At 45.3% G+C, this 21,268-nt stretch overlaps 1 protein-coding gene across 1 annotated transcript in view; it reads left to right on the top strand.

The window, feature by feature from the left end:
- The window catches only part of LOC140453925 (dynein axonemal heavy chain 6-like), a 754,975-nt gene that overhangs the window by 45,641 nt on the left and 688,066 nt on the right, over positions 1-21,268 (top strand). The window contains exons 7-9 of the mRNA XM_072548780.1: positions 2,006-2,095; positions 11,368-11,493; positions 18,067-18,328. Of these exons, the coding sequence (XP_072404881.1) occupies positions 2,006-2,095; positions 11,368-11,493; positions 18,067-18,328 (478 nt within the window). The remainder of the gene's footprint in view (positions 1-2,005; positions 2,096-11,367; positions 11,494-18,066; positions 18,329-21,268) is intronic.

The raw sequence follows: 21,268 nt of genomic DNA, 5'->3' as shown, positions 1-21,268 counted from the left end.
AAATAAATATGAGGTGTTGCATTTTGGGGAAGCAAATCTTAGCAGGACTTACACACTTAATGGTAAGGTCCTAGGGTGTGTTGCAGGTTCATAGCTCCTTGAAAGTAGAGTCGCACGTAGATAGGATAGTGAAGAAGGTGTTTGGTATGCTTTCCTTTATTGGTCAGAGTATTGAGTACAGGAGTTGGGAGGTCATGTTGCAGCTGTACAGGACATTGGTTAGGCCACTTTTAGAATATTGCGTGCGATTCTGGTCTCTTTCCTTTTGGAAAGATGTTGTGAAACTTGAAAGGGTTCAGAAAAGATTTACAAGGATGTTGCCAGGGTTGGAGGATTTGAGCTATAGGGAGAGGCTGAACAGACTGGGGCTGTTTTCCCTGGAGCGTCGGAGGATGAGGGGTGACCTTATAAAATTATGAGGGGCAAGGATAGGGGAAATAGGCAAAGTCTTTTCCCTGGGGTGAGGGAGTCTAGAACCAGAGGGCATAGGTTGAGGGTGAGAGGGGAAAGATATAAAAGAGACCTACGGGGCAACATTTTCACTCAGAGTGTGGTACGTGTATGGAATGAGCTGCCAGAGGATGTGGTGGAGGCTGATACAATTGCAACATGTAAAAGGCTTCTGGATGGGTCTATGAATAGGAAGGGTTTGGAGGGATATGGGCCGGGTGCTGGCAGGTGGGACTAGATTGGGTTGGGATATCAGCATGGACAGGTTGGACCGAAGGGTCTGTTTCTGTGCTTTCTGACTGTATGACTGTATGACTCTATTATGGTCACCTGACCTAACCGTGATGTGGCTTGCATTTTGGCACAGCTACGGTTTTGTGACCATTTCTGGTGTTGCCAAATTCCAGGTTGGAGAAATTTCCTGCTTTTGGTTCAGAGAAAATGCAATCTTTTTTTTTAAATCCTTCTTGCCTTGGCTGCTTGTGTCCTGTTGGTCATGGGAAGCCTTGGTGGGATACCAACTGGATGTGTACCTCACTTTTAAAAATAGTCAGAATTGATTCCATTGCTAAATGTAGATAAAGCATTCACTCAGATTTTACAGAACACAGGACCGTGTTAAAGAATTTCATCCCCAGATAACTATTAAAAACACTAGAAATTTGACTTACTATCAAAATAAATCAGTGTCCCTTGTGTCATCCCTGAATGACTGAAACACACATTGCTATGAAGACAAAGAACTTGCATTTAAATAATGCCTTTCAATCTCAGGATATTACAAGGTGCTTTACAGCTAAATAATACTTTTGAGTTGCAGTCCCTGTTGAAGTTTTAGGAAATACAGCAACTGAATTGCATGTGGCGATGAGCTAGTAGCCAAGTAGTAAGTTTTAATGATGCTTAACCTGTTTTAGTAATTCTGTTTGAGACATATTGGCCAGGACCCTTTGTAGAACTCAACAAATCTTTTTCAGAATGGTGCCATGGATCTTTAATATCCACATGAGGAAACAGAGGGATGAAGGGTAGTGTCTCTGACAGTGCACACTTCCTCATGAACTGCACTGCAATCACAGGCCAGACTCGGGGCTCCCGTCCTGGAGGAAGTTTGCATGAATTCAAACTCAGCTTGCAATGGCACAGGAGACCTGCTGGTCAGAATGGCTTGGTATATGTAGACTGGAGCACAGACCAAGTGTCAGACTGATTTCATTCTGCTGTTGTATTTAGTTGGTGCAAAGCATATGCGCTGCTAAACCAACTGAAATTGTCATAACTTTTCACTGCTTCTTCAATACAAGGTGGAAATTACATCAGCTGTCAGGGAGAGAGTGACCTCTCAGCACATGATGTATTGAGACAATTGCTCCATGGGTTTGTGGACTATCATTGACACTTCTGTGTTCTCTGTGAGGCAGCACAGCAATTCTGAGGACTAGAAAGAAGCAGATTATTTAGATTCAAGAATTCCTAAGCAGCTTGTTCAGCAGTATACATCTGAACATCTGCTGTGACTGCATTTAATGCTTCTGTTTTTGTCTGTTCATTCCAGAAAGCAATAGCCATGGCAACTGCGGAGCTGGGATTTCAGCCCTGGCCCAGCCAAGTGGAGAAGGTCATCCAACTCTACAGCCAGATTTTGGTAATTTTTCAATTGGCTTGAAATTATTGGCTTTATCATTTGTTTATTTCATTAACTTAATTTCACTGAAGTATATTTATACTCCACTGAGGTTTGAGAAATGACCCTTTAATAGTTGCTTTGTTGTTTGATGGGATGTGGATGTCACTGGCAAGCTCAATATTTCTTGCCAATCCCTAATGCCATTAAATGGAGGGGCCTGCTCATCCATTTCAGAGGGTTGTTCAAATATTATGACTAATATTAACCTGTCCACAACACAGCACAATTGGCAGGGCAAGCGGGTGGGTGGGCAGGTCGGCAGGAAGGAAGAGGGTACTACTACCTTTGGAGGATGACCTGAGCAGATAGGGGTTCAACCCAGATAAAGAATTTGGATTAGTGGTGCTGGAAGAGCACAACAGTTCAGGCAGCATCCGAGGAGCAGTAAAATCAACGTTTCGGGCAAAAGCCCTTCATCAGGACTAAAGGCAGAGAGCCTGAAGGGTGGAGAGATAAGATAGAGGAGGGTGGGGGTGGGGGGAAAGTAGCATAGAGCACAATAGGTGAGTGGGGGAGGGGATGAAGGAGATAGGTCAGGGAGGAGGGTGGAGTGGATAGGTGGAAAAGAAGATAGGCAGGTAGGACAAGTCCGGACAAGTCATGGGGACAGTTACTGAGCTGGAAGTTTAGAACTAGGGTGAGGTGGGGGAAGGGGAAATGAGGAAACTGTTGAAGTCCACATTGATGCCCTGGGGTCGAAGTGTTCCGAGGCGGAAGATGAGGCGTTCTTCCTCCAGACATCTGGTGGTGAGGGAGCTGCAGTGAAGGAGGCCCAGGACCTCCATGTCCTCGGCAGAGTGGGAAGGGGGAGTTGAAATGTTGGGGCACGGGGCGGTTTGGTTGATTGGTGCGGGTGTCTCGGAGATGTTCCCTAAAGCGCTCTGCTAGGAGGCGTCCAGTCTCCCCAATGTAGAGGAGACTGCATCGGGAGCAACAGATACAATAAATGATATTGGTGGATGTGCAGGTAAAACTTTGATGGATGTGGAAGGCTCCTTTAGGGCCTTGGATAGAGGTGAGGGAGGAGGTGTGGGCGCAGGTTTTACTGTTCCTGCAGTGGCAGGGGAAAGTGCCAGGATGGGAGAGTGGGTTGTAGGGGGGCGTGGACCTGACCAGGTAGTCACAGAGGGAACAGATGAAGAATTTCCCTAGCAGCAGACTCCAGGACAAGGAAATAAAATCCAAATGTTATCAGTGAAATCAGAAAGCACACAAACGGTAGCATAGGTCAAGAACGTTCTTCTAGAGAAGGCTGTAGATCCCAGAGGGACAATTAGACTTTTGAAGATCATAATCCTTAATAAAAACATATGATGCTGGAAATACTCAGCAGATCAGACAGCATCTCGTGGACAGAACATCTTCCCTCGGCAGCTTTTTATTGGGTAAGTTAAAGTCACCATAGTCCTACCAGACCATCAGGTTGCTCTTTTCATCGAGCGAGATACCTGGTGGTGGAATTTAACCTGAGGGTTACTGTGGCGCAAGTGAGGGAGAATGCTTTAGCATAACCTCAGCCTGTGTGGGAATTGAACCTGCATTGTTGGTGTTACTCTACATCGCAAACCAGCCATCGAGCCAACTGAACGAACCAACCCTCTGTCTGTCAGTGGAGTATGGAATAAATGCTGTGAAGATCTGTCATGATCTAACTGAATGATAGAGCAAAGCCGAGGGGCTGAATGGCCATCTGTTCCAATTTGTTTCTTGTTTCTATTCTCAAACAGAGCACTTCAAGTTTTAAATCTGAATTTTTTTTAAAAAGCTTATATATATCCACTTGGTTTTTTATATAGTAACTGCAGGCTGTCAGTGGTGATAGTTCCTGTTCTGTATCATAATGAAGTTATAGTGCTTATATCTTCATAGCAGAGTCAGGTTCTTTGCAAATTTAGACCGTGTCAGCTATCTAACTTGTTTGACAAAACTTTGTTACAGATGTGGCATACAGTACTTGAAAATTGGGCACTTTTCCTGTCCTGAAATAGCTGGGTGCATCTAAACTTCATTTTTCTCTGCAAAAATCGGAAAAAAAAATTCAGGCAAAATTTGTACTGAATTATATTTTGACGTATTTGTTTGTGCTGTACTTGTCCAGGATTGTTTGATGGGACAATGTGAAATATTCAACCTTACCAATATATAAATTAGGAGCAGGAATGAGTAGAGGTTAAATAGGTTGTACCTATACTCACAAGAATCGACAAGAATGAAGAAGACTTTATTGAAACATACAAGATTCTCAGGGGATTTGACAGGGGAAGTAGGGAAAGGTTGCTGCATCTTGCAAAAGAGTCTTGGTCGAGAGGGTATAATCTCAGAGGAAGGGATTACATATTAAAGACAGATGAGGAGGAATTTCCTCTCAAGGGCTAGTGAATCTGTGGAATTCTTTACCACAACAGGCTGTTGAAGCTGGGTCATTAAAATAGTCAAGGCTTACAGAGATTTTTAATCAATAAGGGAAGCAAGTATAATGGGAAAATGTAGTTGAGGATTATCAGATCAGCCGCGATCAGCTTGAAGGTCAGAGTAGATGGGCTGAATGGCCTACTTCTGCTCCTCCTTCTTATGGTCTTATAGAATGGGCCAATCATTCTCTTGCCTCTGACATGTGATCATCGTGGCCAATCTGATTGTAACATCAAATCCACTTTCCTGTCTGTCCCCTCCCTTGTTAATTGAGAATTTAACCAAATCTTCTCACAGTCCTTAAATTGTTACATTGCAGAAGAAGGCCATTCAGCCTGATGTGTCTTCAGCATCTCTCTCAGTATTTTGATTTATTGCTCGTCTTTTCCCCATATTCCTGTACATTGTTTCCAGGTAAATAACCATCTAATACCCCTTTTGAACGCCTCAGTTGAACCTGCTTCCACCACACTTCCAGACCCGAACAACTCACCATGTTAAAACGTTACATGGTTCATTTGCTACTTTTGAAAAATATTTAAATCTGTGCCAGCTTATTCTTGGTCCTTTAGGAATAGGAACTATTTTTCCCTATCTATTCTATCCAGAGCCCTCATGATATTGTAAACTTCTATCAAATCTCCTCTTAGCCTTCACTTTTCAAAGGAAAACAGTCCCAATCTCTCCAATCTGTCCTTATAACTGCAGTTACTTATTGCTGGAAGCATTCCTGTAAACATTTTCTGCATTCTCTGCTGAAATGCAGCATCCAGACTCTGTATAATATTCTATTTGCGTTCTAACAAGTGTCTGATATAAGTACAGTATAACCTCTTTGATCTTGCACTCTATGTCCCTGTTAATGAAGCCTGGATTACTGTATGTTTTACAGCTCTCTCTAACTGTCCTGTCACTGCTAATCATTTTTGAACACATATACCCAATCTTCCTGCACATCCTTTAGAATTGTGCTTTTTTATTGTATGCTGCCTCTCTATATTCTTCCTATCAAAGTACATGATTTTTGCACATTGAACTTCATCTGCCTCTTGCCTGCCCACTTCACAAACTTGTCCAAGTCCTTTTGAAGTTCAACACAGTCTGCCTCACAATTTACAATTCTTCCAAGTTTCATATCATCTGCAAATTTCAAAGTTGGCTCTTATGCACAAGATCTCAATCATTTATATATATCAGGAAAAGAAAACTCCCAGCATTGACCCCTTCGGATCTCCATTAAAATCATTGGAGGCAATTCAGGGAAGGTTCACTTGATTAAATTCCAGAGATGAGAAGCGTGTCTTATGAGGAGAGTTTGAGTAGTTTATGCCTTTTGCAGCGTTTAGAAGAATGAGAGAAGATTTAATATAAGATGCTAAAGGAGATTGACAAAGTAGATCCAGAGCAGATGTTTTCCCTTGTGGGTCAATCCAGACTGAGAAGTCATAGCTTTGGGACATGGGGTAGCAGATTTAAAACAGAGGTGTGAAAAAATTACTTCTCTCAAAGCGTCGTGAATCTCTGTAATTTACTATCCCAGAGTGGGGTAGATGCTGGCACACTGAATAAATTTGAGGAGGAGATAGGCAGGTAATTAATAACAGGTTAAAGGGTTGGAGAACAGGCAGGAAAGGGGAGTTGAGGTGAAGATGAGATCAGCCATGATCATATTAAATGGCAGAGCAGGCTCAATTCCTGCTCCTAGTTCTTACATTCCTCTGATTCTCACTTTATCGCACTGATTTTATTGTTCCAGACTCTTCCTGTCCCCCACTCAGTTGCCTGGATGGATGGTTTACAATGCAGAGCAATGCCAACAGGATGGGTTAAATTCCTATACCAGCTGTAGTTACCATGTGGATCCTGCCTTCTCAACCTCACCCATCACCTGATGCATGGTGACTCTCAGATTAAACTCACTAGCAGTCATCTCTCTCTAATGAGAGAGCTACCCAGGTCCTCTGGGTCTATGCCAGCTCTATCTTTTACCTTTATAATATCCTGGGGTGATCTGTTTGGGTGATCATGGAAATCATTTTCCCTCTTGTGGGAGAATCTCAAACTAGGGGTCATAATCTAAAAATAAGAGAGTGTCCATTTAAAACAGAGATGAGGGAACATTTTATCACTCAGAGGATTGAGAGTCTTTGGAATTCCCTTCATAGAATTATAGAGTCTTTGGTCCATCAAGTCTATGCCACGATCTCCACTAGTTCCACTTTCCTGCAGTAGGCCCATATCTTGAATATCCATAGCCCATGGATTTCCTCAAAAGGCAATGGTTGCAGGATCTTTAAATATTTATAAGGTAGAGAAAAATAGAATCTCGATTACCAAGAGAATGAAGGATTGCCAGGTTAAAATTAGATCAGCCATGGTCGAATACTGGAGAAGACTCGACGGGTCAAAATGTCTAATTCTGCTGCTACACCTAATGATCTTATGGTTCTTTCTGATTCACAGACTGAATGTTCCTGCTGTATTGTTCATAAACAAAGCTGTAACTTCTCATCTTGGAGCCAATTCTAACTGAGTACACGAGCGCACATGCTTACACACATATGTCCTGGTTGAAAAACCAATCAGAAGTCTGTCTCTAGGCAAAACAGCCTGAACACATAACCGTGGAGCCAAGATATCTCGCATCTTCTCCCACTGCTTGAATAATACATCATCATAGATGTAACTCACAATGAGTTCCAGTCACGTGATTTTAAAAACTGCCACATTTTCTTTGACAGTCCCTTGGTTTAAAACAGAAACTTTTGTAATTCACAGTCCAAACCTAAAAGTGGTCTTTATGGTATTTCAAACTCAGTGACTAGAATCTGTGCTCAGGCTCACATTGTTTGCCAAATACACAGATAGGTAGGCATGTAGTATGGATGGGATGTAAACATTGCAAAGAGACATTGATATTTAGAGTAGACCAAAGTATCAAAGAGGATTTGGATGTTGGATTCCAAGTAGAAGAGAGCAAACAGTTCAGAATGATGATCAGCCTGGGAAAATGGGAGGTTCCAAAGAACACTGGGGCTAAAATGAAAACACATGAAAACCCAGTGATCAGGCATAACAAGTCTTCCCGATGATGAACGAAATGTTAAAACTGAGAGCTGGAGTGCAAGATTAGGCTTTTTCCACAAGAGAACCTCTCTAGCACGGGCTAAATGGTAAAAACCAGAAGAGTCGGCCTCAGCTGAATATAGCTTTTCTGATTTTTGTGGCATTAGTTGATGCATGGCTTCACATACTTGCAGTTGGCAGATATGACTCTCCATTTCAGTGGTCATCTGTCTCTATTTAAATTGCATTTTGGTATCTCTGCTGTCTGGAACCCAGATTGTGCAAGGCAGTTTCAGTGAATTTCTCTTGGAGAGTAAACATACCATTTGGAGAGCTATCCTATGCCCATGGATAAGGTCTCCTTGGAGTGGGAGTGGGTACGTTGTCTTATCTGGGTCAGGAGCCTGTGGGGCTGTATTCATAAGAGGTAAATGAAGGAATTTCCATGTCTTGAATCTGTGAGGATTTTCTTTTAAAATACAGATATTGCCCGTAGTGTTAGGTAAAGGGGTAAATGTAGGGGAATGGGTGGGTTGCACTTCGGCGGGTCGGTGTGGACTGGCTGGGCTGAAGGGCCGGTTTCCACACTGTAAGTAATCTAATCTAATCAATAAACACAGTTTTCTTTTGCATAGCATGGCTCCTAAAGTTTTTCCATGGTGAATAGTGGTTTGGCATGAGTCAAAGTAGCTGAGAAATATGGATTGGCATGAGTTAACACCAAGTGTGTTGGGTACAAAGGCATATAGAGTCATAGAGATGTACAACATTGAAACAGACCCTTCGGTCCAACTCGTCCATGCTGACCAGATATCCCAACCCAATCTAGTCCCACCTGCCAGCACCTGGCCCATATCCCTCCAAACACTTCCTATTCATATACCCATCCAAATGCCTCTTGCAATTGTACCAGCCTCCACCACATCCTCTGGCAGCTCATTCCATACACGTACCATCCTCTGTGAAAAAGTTGCCCCTTAGGTCTCTTTTATATCTTTCCCCTCTCACCCTAAACCTATGCCCTCTAGTTCTGGACTTCCCAACCCCAGGGAAAAGACTTTGTCTATTTAACCTATCCATGCCCCTCATAATTTTGTAAACCTCTATAAGGTCTTATAACCTGCAAAGGGACTTAGATATGATGCAGAGCTGGGCTGAGGAGTGGCAGATGGAGTTCAACCCTGTCAAGTGTGAGGTTGTCCATTTTGGAAGGATAAATATGAATGCGGAATACAGGGTTAACGGTAGGGTACTTAGTAAGGTGGAGGAGTAGAGGGATCTTGGGGTCTATGTTCATAGATCTTTGAAAGTTGCCACTCAGGTGGATAGAGCTTGTAAGAAGGCCTATGGTGTATTAGCGTTCATTAGCAGAGGGATTGAATTCAAGAGTCGTGAGGTGATGTTGCAGCTGTACAGGACCTTGGTAAGGCCACATTTGGAGTACTGTGTGCAGTTCTGGTCGCCTCACTTTAGGAAAGATGTGGAAGCTTTGGAGAGGGTGCAGAGGAGATTTACCAGGATGTTGCCTGGAATGGAGAATAGGTCGTACGAGGATAGGTTGAGAGTGCTAGGTCTTTTCTCACTGGAAGGATGGGGGGTGACTTGATAGAGGTTTGTAAGATGATCAGGGGAATAGATAGAGTAGACAGTCAGAGACTTTTTCCCCGGGTACAACAGAGTGTTACAAGGGGACATAAATTTAAGGTGAATGGTGGAAGGTATGGGGGGATGTCAGGGGTAGGTTCTTTACCCAGAGAATGGTGGGGGCATGGAATGCGCTGCCTGTGGGAGTGGCAGAATCAGAGATTGGTGACCTTTAAGCGGCAATTGGATAGGTACATGGATGAGTGCTTAAGCTAGGACAAATATTTGGCACAACATCGTGGGCCGAAGGGCCTGTTCTGTGCTGTATTGTTCTATGTTCTAAGGTTACCCCTCAGCCTCCGACACTCCAGGGAAAACAGCCTTAGCCTGTTCAGCCTCTCCCTATAGCTCAAATCCTATAGCAACATCCTTGTAAATCTTTTCTGAACCCTTTCAAGCTTCACAACATCTTTCCGATAGGAAGGAGACCAGAATTGCGTGCAATATTCCAACAGTGGCCTAACCAATGTCCTGTACAGCCGCAACATGACCTCCCAACTCCTGTACTCAATACTCTGACCAATAAAGGAAAGCATATCAAATGCCTTCTTCACTATCCTATCTACCTGCAACTCCACTTTCAAGGAGCTATGAACCTGCACTCCAAGGTCTTTGTTTAGCAACACTCCCTAGGACCTTACCATTAAGTGTTTAAGTCATGGTAAGATTTGCTTTCCCAAAATGCAGCATCTCACATTAAACTCCATCTGCCACTTCTCAGCCCATTGGCCCATCTGGTCAAGATCCTGTTGTAATCTATCTTAGCATAGGGATGATCAGGGTCAGACTGGTGGGTACAGAAGGTTATGTTGGCTTGGAGGCATGAGAGGAGATATGAGAGGAAAGGCTAGAGGACCATAGGGTGGCATAGCAGAGGTCTGTTGTCTTGAGTTGGCATGGATAGGGTTTGGAGAGTGTGTGATTGAAGAGGGCATGCAAGGGGTGGGAGCTACCTGGATGTTTTTGATTTCATTGTCTTTTTGTAAGTACTAAAGGAGTCATGTTGGATTCAAAGCCTTAACTCTTGTTTCTCTCCCCAGACATGCTGCCAGATCTGTTGAGTCTCTCCAACATTTGCTCTGTTTGTTTCTGAGTTCCAGTTCCTGTAGTGTTTTGTCTGGTGCTGGTGCAGAGACAGGTCTTGTGCCCAGGGCATCTGCAGTTAACAGTCTCCATTCTGGAGTCCCCCAGCTTAATTCCCATGATACCCTACCATCCCAGAATGAGAAACAGATATTGTAGACCAGGTTCTTGGGTTGTACTTGTGGTTGCTGGGAAATGTCATATCTCTGTGCCCCCATCTGGGAATGAACATTGAGAGCTATGAGGGAGAAGAGGTTTTGCTACTGCTATTCAAATCCTTGGCTATCCCTCACCTTCGGAAACACAGATTGAGTTTGGAAAGAGTGCAGTGGAAATTTACCAGAAAGTTACCAGGATGAGAGTCTCAGGAATGATTGGATAAGCGAGGTTTATATTGCCTAAACAGTAAGGAGAGCTATACATGTCTTCAAGTAAATCTCACTTCGAAAGAGCAGTGGGTGCTTGTTGAAATAATGCAAAGTCTGAGGTGGCTCAGTGTTTGCTGGTAAAGGGAAAGAGGTCTGGAGCCAAGGTAGATAAATGCAGTGTTTTTTTTCACAAGATGTATGTGCTGCTGCCATATCATTGGATTATTAGTCCAGAAATAAAACCACAGTTAGCATTTAAAATACAGATCAGCACAATCTCATTGAGGGGCTTAATGGCCACCTCCTATTCTTATCTTCCAAACCCAGTTTCTCTGGTCTCACAATAGAACTGAACTCTTACCCTCAATACTGTCCAGTCAGATACTTCGGTCTACTAACTCTGGTTGGCTGTGCCTATTGGCACCATGCTCGTGCCCTTATCTACTTCCATGACCCCTCAGCAAGTCCATCTCTGTGAAACTCTTAATCCTATTCCATACATGAAAGGTAAAATATCTTCACTTGAGTTTGATATTCCAGTCTGGGATTATCTTTAATTTCAGATGTCTCCAGAAAGGGACTAGATACTGGAGCACACAGCACTAAGGATCGTACACTATCCCGAAGGTTTAACAGAACATCTCCATCTCTGTGCAGGTGCACCCTGGAGTGATGCTGGTAGGTCCCTCATGTGGAGGAAAGACAACAGCCAGAAACATCCTACAGAAAGCCTTGATCATTTTACCGAGCATTGTTGCAGACACTGACAGCACATCATACTTGGTGAGATTCTTTTTTAAGATTTCGATCAGAGGATGTGGGTGTCACTGGCTGGGCCTGTCCTGAGCTGCTCCTTGAGAAGGTGGTAATGACCTGTCTTCTCGCATCGCTGCTGTCCATGTGCGACAGGGATAGCCCCGAGGGAGGGAATAATTAATCAACTCTGAGAAATAAGTTAGATAAGATGCTAATTAAAGTCAATCAAATTCATTATGGATCTCCACAAATTATCTTCTGATATAGCAAGACATAAAGTGGATGTAAAAGCTTTTAATTTTAAGATTTGGTCCTTCAGTGTGATACGTATCTACAGGGAGAGGTTGGACAAGCCAGGACATTTTTCTTTAGAGCATCGGAGACTGGGGGGGGGGGTGCCCTGTGTAGATATATAAGATCATGAGAGGCATGGATAGGGTGAATGCACTCAGTCTTTTTCCCAGGGCTGGGGAAATGAGAACTAGAGGGCATCAGTTTAAAGTTAGAGGGGAAAGAATAAAAGGGAACCTGCGGGGCAACGATTTTACACAGAGGGTGGTGCACAAACATGGAATGAGTTGCCAGGAGAAGTGGTTCAGGCATGAATATTAACAAGATTTAGAAGACACTTGGTCAAATACATGTACAGGAAAAGCTGAGAAGGATATGGGCCAAGTGTTGGGTTAGCGTGGATGGACATTTTGGTTGGCACGAACCAGTTTGGACCGGAGGGCCTGTCTCCATGTTGGAGGACTCAAGATGGAAAAAACCTCCCAGAACAATACTGAGGAGGTGCCACACTGTCAGAGGGTCAGTACTGAGGGAGTGCTACACTGTCGGAGGGTCAGTGCTGAGGGAGTGCCATACTGTCAGAGGGTCTCAGTTGAGGGAGCGCCACTCTGTCAGAGGGTCAGTGCTGAGGGAGTGGCACACTGTCGGAGGGTCAGTGCTGAGGGAGTGCCATACTGTCAGAGGGTCTCAGTTGAGGGAGTGCCACTCTGTCAGAGGGTCAATGCTGAGCAAGTGCCATACTGTAGAAGGGTCAGTACTGAGAAAGTGCTGCACTGTTGGAGGGTCAGTACTGAGGGAGTGCAGCACTATTGGAGCGTCAGTGCTGTGGTACTGCCATACTGTCAGAGGCGTCAGTGCTGAGGGAGTGCCACACTGACAGAGGGTCAGTACTGAGGGAGTGCCGCACTGTCAGAGGGTCAGTACTGAGGGAATGCCGCACTGTCGGAGGTTCAGTGCTGAGGGAGTGCCACACTGTCAGAGGGTCAGTGCAGAGGGAGTGCCGCACTGTCAGAGGGTCAGTACTGAGAGATAGCCGCACTGTCGGAGAGTCAGTGCTGAGGGAGTGACACACTGTCGGAGGGTCAGTGCCAAGGGAGTGCCACACTGTCAGAGCGTCAGTACTGAGGGATTGCCGCACTGTCAGAGGGTCAGTACTGAGGGAGTGCCACACTGTTGGATGTTCTGTACTGAGGGAGTGCTGCACTGTCAGTTCCACTCCACCCTACAACCCACCCTCCCATTCTGGCACTTTCCCCTGCCACTGCAGGAACTGTAAAACCTGTGCCCATACCTCCTCCCTCACCTCTATCCAAGGCCCTAAAGGAGCCTTCCACATCCATCAAAGTTTTACCTGCACATCCACCAATATCGTTTATTGTATCCGTTGCTCCCGATGCGGTCTCCTCTACATTGGGGAGACTGGGCACCTGCTAGCAGAGCACTTTAGGGAACATCTCCGGGACACCCGCACCAATCAACCACACCGCCCCGTGGCTCAACATTTCAACTCCCCCTCCCACTCTGCCGAGGACATGGAGGTCCTGGGCCTCCTTCACCGCCGCTCCCTCACCACCAGACGCCTGGAGGAAGAACGCCTCATCTTCCGCCTTGGAACACTTCAACCCCAGGGCATCAATGTGGACTTCAACAGTTTCCTCATTACCCCTTCCCCCATCTCACCCTAGTTCCAAACTTCCAGCTCAGCACTGTCCCCATGAATTGTCCTACCTGCCTATCTCCTTTTCCACCTATTCACTCCACCCTCTCCTCCCTGACCTATCACCTTCATCCCCTCCCCCACTCACCCATTGTACTCTATGCTACTCTCTCCCCATCCCCACCCTCCTCTAGCTTATCTCTCCACGCTTCAGGCTCACTGCCTTTATTCCTGATGAAGGGCTTTTGCCCGAAACGTCGATTTCGCTGCTCGTTGGATGCTGCCTGAACTGCTGTGCTACTGTCAGAGGGTCAGTGCTGAGGGAGTGCTGCACTGTCAGAGGGTCAGTACTGAGGGATTGCCGCACTGTCAGAGGGTCAGTACTGAGGGAGTGCCGTACAGTCGGAGAGTCAGTACAGAGGGAGTGCCACACTGTTGGATGTTCAGTACTGAGGCAATGCTGCACTGTCAGAGGGTCAGTGCTGAGGGAGTGCCGCACTGTCAGAGGGTCAGTGCTGAGGGAGTGCCGCACTGTCAGAGGGTCAGTGCTGAGGGAGTGCCGCACTGTCAGAGGGTCAGTGCTGAGGGAGTGCCATACTGTCAGAGGGTCTCAGTTGAGGGAGTGCCACTCTGTCAAAGGGTCAATGCTGAGCAAGTGCCGTACTGTAGAAGGGTCAATACTGAGAAAGTGCTGTACTGTTGGAGGGTTAGTACTGAGGGAGTGCAGCACTATCGGAGCGTCAGTGCTGTTGTACTGCCATACTGTCAGAGGCGTCAGTGCTGAGGGAGTGCCACACTGTCAGAGGGTCAGTGCTGAGGGAGTGTCACACTGTCAGCGGGTCAGTGCTGAGGGAGTGCCACACTGTCGGAGGATCAGTACTGAGGGAGTGTCGCACTGTCAGAGGATCAGTACTGAGGGAGTGTCGCACTGTCAGAGGATCAGTACTGAGGGAGTGTCGCACTGTCAGAGGATCAGTACTGAGGGAGTGTCGCACTGTCAGAGGGTCAGTACTGAGGGAGTGTCGCACTGTCAGAGGGTCAGTACTGAGGGATTGCTGCACTGTCAGAGGGTCAGTGCCGAGGGATCGCCACACTGTCGGAGGGTCAGTGCTGAGGGAGTGCCACACTGTCAGAGGATCAGTGCCTTGGGAGCACCACACTGTCGGAGGGTCAGTGCTGAGGGAGTGCCACACTGTCAGAGGATTAGTGCCTTGGGAGCACCACACTGTCGGAGGGTCAGTGCTGAGGGAGTGCCACAATGTTTGCGGGCCAATACTGAGGGAGTGGTGCACTGTCAGAGGATAAGTACTTTAGGATTGCTGCACTTGCAGATTGTCAGTACGAGAACATAGAACAACAACAGTGCAGTACAGGCCCTTCGGACCTCAATGTTGCACTGACCTGTGGAACCAATCTGAAGCCCATCTAACCTACACTATTCCATTTTCATCCATATGTTTATCCAATGACCATTTTAATGCCCTTAAAGTTGGCGAGTTTACTACTTTTGGAGGTCGGGCGTTCAACGCCCCTACTACTCTCTGAGTGAACAAGCTACCTCTGACATCTGTCCTATATCTATCACCCCTCAATTTAAAGCTATGTCCCCTCATCCTAGCTATCACCATCCGAGGAAAAAGACTATCTCTGTCCACCCTATCTAACCCTCTGATTATTTTAATGTCTCTATAAAGTCACCTCTCAACCTTCTTCTCTCTAATGAAAACAGCCTCAAATCCCTCAGCCTTTCCTCATAAGACCTTCCCTCCATACCAGTCAACATCCTAGTAAATCACCATTGCATCCTTTCCAAAGCTTCCACACCCTTCCTAGAGTTCAATGACCAGAACTGTACGCAATACTCCAAGTGTGGCCACACCTGAGTTTTGTACAGCTGCAACATGACCACATGGCTCCGAAACTCAAACCCTCTACCAATAAAAGCTAACACACCATATACCTTCTTAACAACCCTATCAACCTGGGTGGCAACTTTTAGGGATCTATGTACATGGACACCGAGATCTCTCTGCTCATCTACACTATCAAGAATCTTACCATTAGTCCAGTACTCTGCATTCCTGTTACTCCTTCCAAAGTGAATCACCTCTCACTTTTCCACATTAAACTCTATTTGCCACCTCTCAGCCCAGATCTGCAGCTTATCTATGTCCCTCTGTAACCTGCAACATCCTTCAGGACTATCCACAATTCCACCGGCCTTAGTGTCATCCGCAAATTTATTAACCCATCCTTATATGCCCTCATCTAGGTCATTTATAAAAATGACAAACAGCAGTGGACCCAAGACAGATGCTTATGGTACATCACTAGTAACTGAACTCCAGGTCGAATATTCCCCATTAATCACCATCATCTGCCTTCTTTCAGCTCGCCAATTTCTGATCCAAACCGCTAAATCACCCTCAATCCCATGCCTCCGTATTTTGTGCAATAGCCTACCATGGGGAACCTTACCAAATACCTGACTGAAATCCCTATACACCGCATCAACCAATTCCCTCATCCACCTGTTTGGTCACCTTCTCAAAGAACTCAATAAGGTTTGTGAGGCATGACCTATCCTTCACAAAACCGTGTTGACTATCCCGAATCAACTTATTCCTCTCTCGATGATTATAAATCCTGTCTCTTATAAACTTTTCCAACACGTTCCCCTCAACCGAAGTAAAGCTCATTAGTCTATAATTACCAGGACTGTCTCTACTCCCCTACTACTCTACTTCTTGAACAAGGGGGAGTCGAGTACTGAGGGAGTGCTGCACTGTTGGAGGATCAGTACTGAGGGAGTATTGCACTGTCAGAGGGTCAGTACTAAGGGAGTGCTGCACTGTCAGAGGGTCAGTACTGAGGGAGTGCTGCACTGTCAGAGGGTCAGTGCTGAGGGAGTGCTGCACTGTCAGAGGGTCAGTACTGAGGGAGTGGGCACTGTCGGAGGGTCAGTACTGAGGGAGTGCCGCTCTGTCAGAGGGTCAGTACTGAGGGAGTGCTGCACTGTCAGAGGGTCAGTACTGAGGGAGTGCTGCACTGTCAGAGGGTCAGTACTGAGGGAGTGCTCCACTGTCGGAGGGTCAGTGCTGAGGGAGTGCTGCACCATTAATCTGTTTCCTATCACTCAGCTGATTTAGTATCTCTGTTGCTGCTGTTGACCTATACCATGACCTGTACCATGACTCACAAGTCTGTATTGTGTACACCAGATAAATAGCTTTCCCCTCATCTACACATCCACCCCCCTGCCCCCGGTACCCTTCAAACAACACAAGTTTGTCATTTAGTCACAGGTTTCCCTTTGGTTTCCTTACTTGTGAAAGGATGTACTGGCAGAGGAGGTTCTTGAGTTGAGAGGGTTGGCTTATGAGGAGAGATTGGGTAGACTGTACTCACTCGAGTTTAGTAGAATGGGGGGAATGTTATAGAAACGTATAAAATGATGAAGGGATAGACGAGATCGAAGCAGGGAGGTTGTTTCCATGAGCAGATGAAACTGGAACTGGGGGTTACAGCCTCAGAGTAAGGGGGAGCCGATCTCGGTCAGAGTAGAGGCAGATCTTCTACTCCCAAAGGATTGTGAATCTATGCAATTCCCTGCCCAGTGAAGTAGTGAGGCTACCTTTTTGGATGTTTGTAAGGCCACGATAGTAGATGTTTGAACAATAAAGGATTTAAGGTTTACGATGAGAGGGTGGGTAGGTGGAGCTGAGGCCACAGAAAGATCAGCCATGATCTTACTGAATGTTGTAGCAGGCTCGAAGGGCCAGACAGCCTACTCCTGCTCCTATTTGTATGTTGTTATGTTTCCAGAAGTAATCCCCCCCATCCCCGGAAGTTAAACTGATCTGTCACTGTCAGGCTGATCTTCACAACCATTTTGAACAATCTATAGATTACACCAAAATTGTGATTATATTTTTCTTATCCCTTTCCTCTGGCCAAATTGATTCTGTCTTTGTTCCAAATGAAACACCTTTTTTCATCAATAGTGCAATGTTCTCCTGAACCAGAAACTGCACACCTCTTCCTTTCATCCTTCTATTTCTGTACTTGCTCGCACATAGCACTGGGAGTAATCAGGATATTACTTCTTTCAAGACCTTGCTTGCTTGCTACCTAGCTCCCTAAATTCTAACTGTAGGATCTCACCCCCTTCCAACATCTGTCCTTACTACCAATGTGGATCACAGCCTCTGGCTGTTCAACCTCCCCTGAAGAATATTCTGAAACTGTCCTGGGATATTCTTGACCCTAGGATCAGGGAAGGAACAAACCATCCTGAAGCCACATTGGTGATTGCAGAAACACCCGACTAATGACGATTGCTTAACAATCAATCTACTCATGACTTTGTTTCTGATTGCTTCAGAATGAATGAATAAAAGTGTTCACAGGTAATGAAAAATAAAGCCATTGACATTTGACTGCCCCTAGGATTTTTCTCAACAGGGAGTTTGAGATTAGTCTTTAATTCGTGGGACCTCCAGAACAGTGATGTGAGGATTGACAATCCTAATTCAGAGCCAGGAATAGAATAATGAAGGGTGGGAGAATTCAAGGTGAAGTAACATGTCTTAATGTACGGGTCATCCAGATGCTCAAACCTGTTTCCTAAATGTTTTTAATTCCCTCAACAGAGCCCCGTGGCTAAGAGAGGCAAATTAGAAACCTTCACCATCAATCCCAAGTGCATCACTCTTGGGGAGTTGTATGGGTATGTGGACCCACACACAATGGACTGGTCTGATGGCTTGCTGGCTCAGGCAATGAGGAGGTTTGCAAATGACTTACACAAGGAGTATGACAATAGTTTGGAGATGAAGATGCTTTCAACTGCTATCGTGAATGTTGACAGAAAATGGATTGATTTCCAAGATCATAAGGGCCTAGAAACTGAAGGTGAGTGTGTATGATCAATGAGGTGCTGTTGCTGTCATTGAAAGAGATAGACTGGTTACTCTTTATTGATTGAAAAAGTGGTGCTATAGGAATCATCAAGCTAAATGAGATGGCCCAATATATATTACAATATACAACCATTTTCTGCAGAGAAATCTGGACATAATTTAATTTAAAGCATTGGAATTTAGTTTTCAGACAGAGGTGGGATGAACTCCGTTTCCAAGCCAAATGGTCAGGTCAAGGGAAGATTAGATTCCCTACAGTATGGAAACAGGCCCGTCAGCCCGACAAGTCCACACAGACCCTCCAAAGAGCAACCCACCCAGACCCATTTCCCTCTGACTAACGCACCTAACACTATGGGTAATTGAGCATGGCCAATTCACCTGACCTGCATATTTTTGGACTGTGGGAGGAAACCGGAGCACGCAGAGGAAACACACGCAGACACGGGGAGAATGTGCAAACACCACACAGTCGCCCGAGACTGGAATCAAACCTGCGACCCTGGTGCTGTGAGGCAGCAGTGCTAACCACTGAGTCACCGTACCGTCCCAAAGGTTATCTGTCTCAGGTCAAGAAAAGAGAAGTTTGCCCACACCCACTGAAACAAAACTATTCAGTCTTGTGGAATGCATTCAGGAGATATGGTCATCACTGACTGTGTTAGTGTTTATCACCCATCTGTAATTGTTCATGCGAAGGTGGTGCTGCTGAGTTACACCTTGAACCATCACAGTCTTTGTGATGGAGCTATGCTGGTGGAGCTGTGAGGGAGGGAGTCAGGACTTTGATCCAGACACAGTGAAGCAATGGTGATATGTTTCAAAGTCAGGATGGTGTATGGCTTGGTGGGAACTGGCTTGGAAGTAATTTTCACCCTGGGGAGATGGGCAGGGTGCCATGGATGGTTGGATTGGCAGCTCCACTGTTTAATCTTTGGCCAGAAGTTTCTTATAGGAGAAAGTGAGGAATGCAGATGCTGGAGATCAGAGCTGAAAATGCGCAGCAGGTCAGGCAGCATCCAAAGAGCAGGAGAATCGACGTTTTGGGCATGAGCCCTTCTTCAGGAATCATTCCTGAAGAAGGGCTCATGCCCGAAACATCGATTCTCCTGCTTCTTGGATACTGCTTGAACTGTTGCGCTTTTCCAGCAACACATTTTCAACCCAGAAGTTTCTTAATTGGACTTATAGTCAAAATAAATGGAATCACGAAAGAACATTATCTGTGTCCAAAATAAAACATTGCAAATTAATGTAAATGTAGAAATGTGTGTTACAACATGGAGACAGATACCTGAATTAAATCAGCCTTTTTCCCTCTGCATTTGGAACATCGAGTAAAATTAAACTGTCAAAGATCTCCAAATAGTTATTCTAATGCTTCCTAACCAGACTTTTGAATACCAATTCCAGACTTTGTGAAGGATTAATTTCCACAGACCAGTTTTGTATCTTAAACCAAAGCTATTTAATACAGTGAACAGAAAAAAATTTAAACATCATGGGGTAACAACTCTGGAGGCCCAACTGGAATTGAATTGAATTGAATTTATTGTCATATGTAGTGAGGCACAGTGAAAAGCTTTGTCTTACGAGCAATACAGGCAGATCACAGAGTTAAGTAGCACAGATAGTAAATAATAGGTAAACAAAAGCACAAACAAAAACACAGGTACAGGCGAGTTTGTGAGTCCATTCAGTATTCTAACAACAGTCGGGTAGAAACTGTTATGAAACTGGCTGGTGCTTGTGTTCAGGCTTCTGCACCTTCTCCCCGATGGTAGAGGTTGTAGAAAAACATTGCCAGGATGGATGGATCTTTAAGAATGCTGGCAGTCTTTCCTGGACAGTGGGCCTGGTAGATGGATTCTACAGATGGGAGGTTGGCCTTTCTGATTGTCCGGGCCGAGTTCACCACTCTCTGTAACCGTCTCCAATCTTGAATGGGACAGTCGCCATACTAGGTAGTGATACATCCAGACAGAATGCTCTCAATGGTGCACCCATAAAAGTTGGCAAGGGTATTCCCCATCATGTCAAATTTTCTCAGCTGCCTGAGGAAGAAGAAACGTTGTTGGGCCTTTGTAACCAGTGCATCACGTGAACAGTCCAAGAAAACTTGTTGTGGATGACCACTTCCAGAAGCTTTTATTTATTTTTTAGATATATTTTATTATTAAATTCCCTGCAGTGTGGAAACAGGCCCTTCAGCCCAGCAAGCCCAAACCAACCCTCCAAAGAGTAACCCACCCAGACCCATTTTCCCTCTGACTAATGCACCTAACACTACGGGCAACTTAGCATGGCCAATTCACCTGACTGCACATCTTTGGACTGTGGGAGGAAACCGGAGCACCCGGAGAAAACCCACGCAGACACGGGGAGAATGTGCAAATTCCACACTGTCACCCAAGGCTGGAATCGAACCTGGGTCCCTGCTGCTGTGAAGCAGCAGTACTAACCACTGTGCCACTATGCCACCCTGAGCTTGACACTCTCCGCTCATTCATCGTTTATTGTGGAATACTAAAAAATACACAGGTGTACATCCGCTATTCCCAGCATGAAACAAACTGTTTTGCAGACCCATCCCTGAGTCTGCTTTTTATAAAAACTACTATCCAACACGGGTAAAAACACTGTGCAGACAACTCAGTTTTTACTTGCAGAGCCCACTATAGGCAATGTAAACCATCAAAAATGAAGGATAGGGAAAGAGGGAAGGAGTTAAATCAAAATGATATAGGAGTGGGAAATAAAGCATTGTATCTCTGGCGGTGCCCACCTCTCTTTAAAGGCATTGAGAGCATTGATCAGCACTGCACGCTCCCTCTCCATGGACACTTGGACACAAACATAACCATGGAAAAGGGGTTTGGGTCTGCTTTATAAAGGGTGGGACAATGCTGCTCCTTTAACAAGGTGATGTTGA

Source organism: Chiloscyllium punctatum, chromosome 3, assembly GCF_047496795.1.
Source record: "Chiloscyllium punctatum isolate Juve2018m chromosome 3, sChiPun1.3, whole genome shotgun sequence".
In the NCBI taxonomy this organism is placed as follows: Eukaryota; Metazoa; Chordata; class Chondrichthyes; order Orectolobiformes; family Hemiscylliidae; genus Chiloscyllium; species Chiloscyllium punctatum.
Note: the sequence above shows the minus strand (reverse complement) of the source record. Positions and strands in the feature narration are given on the sequence as shown.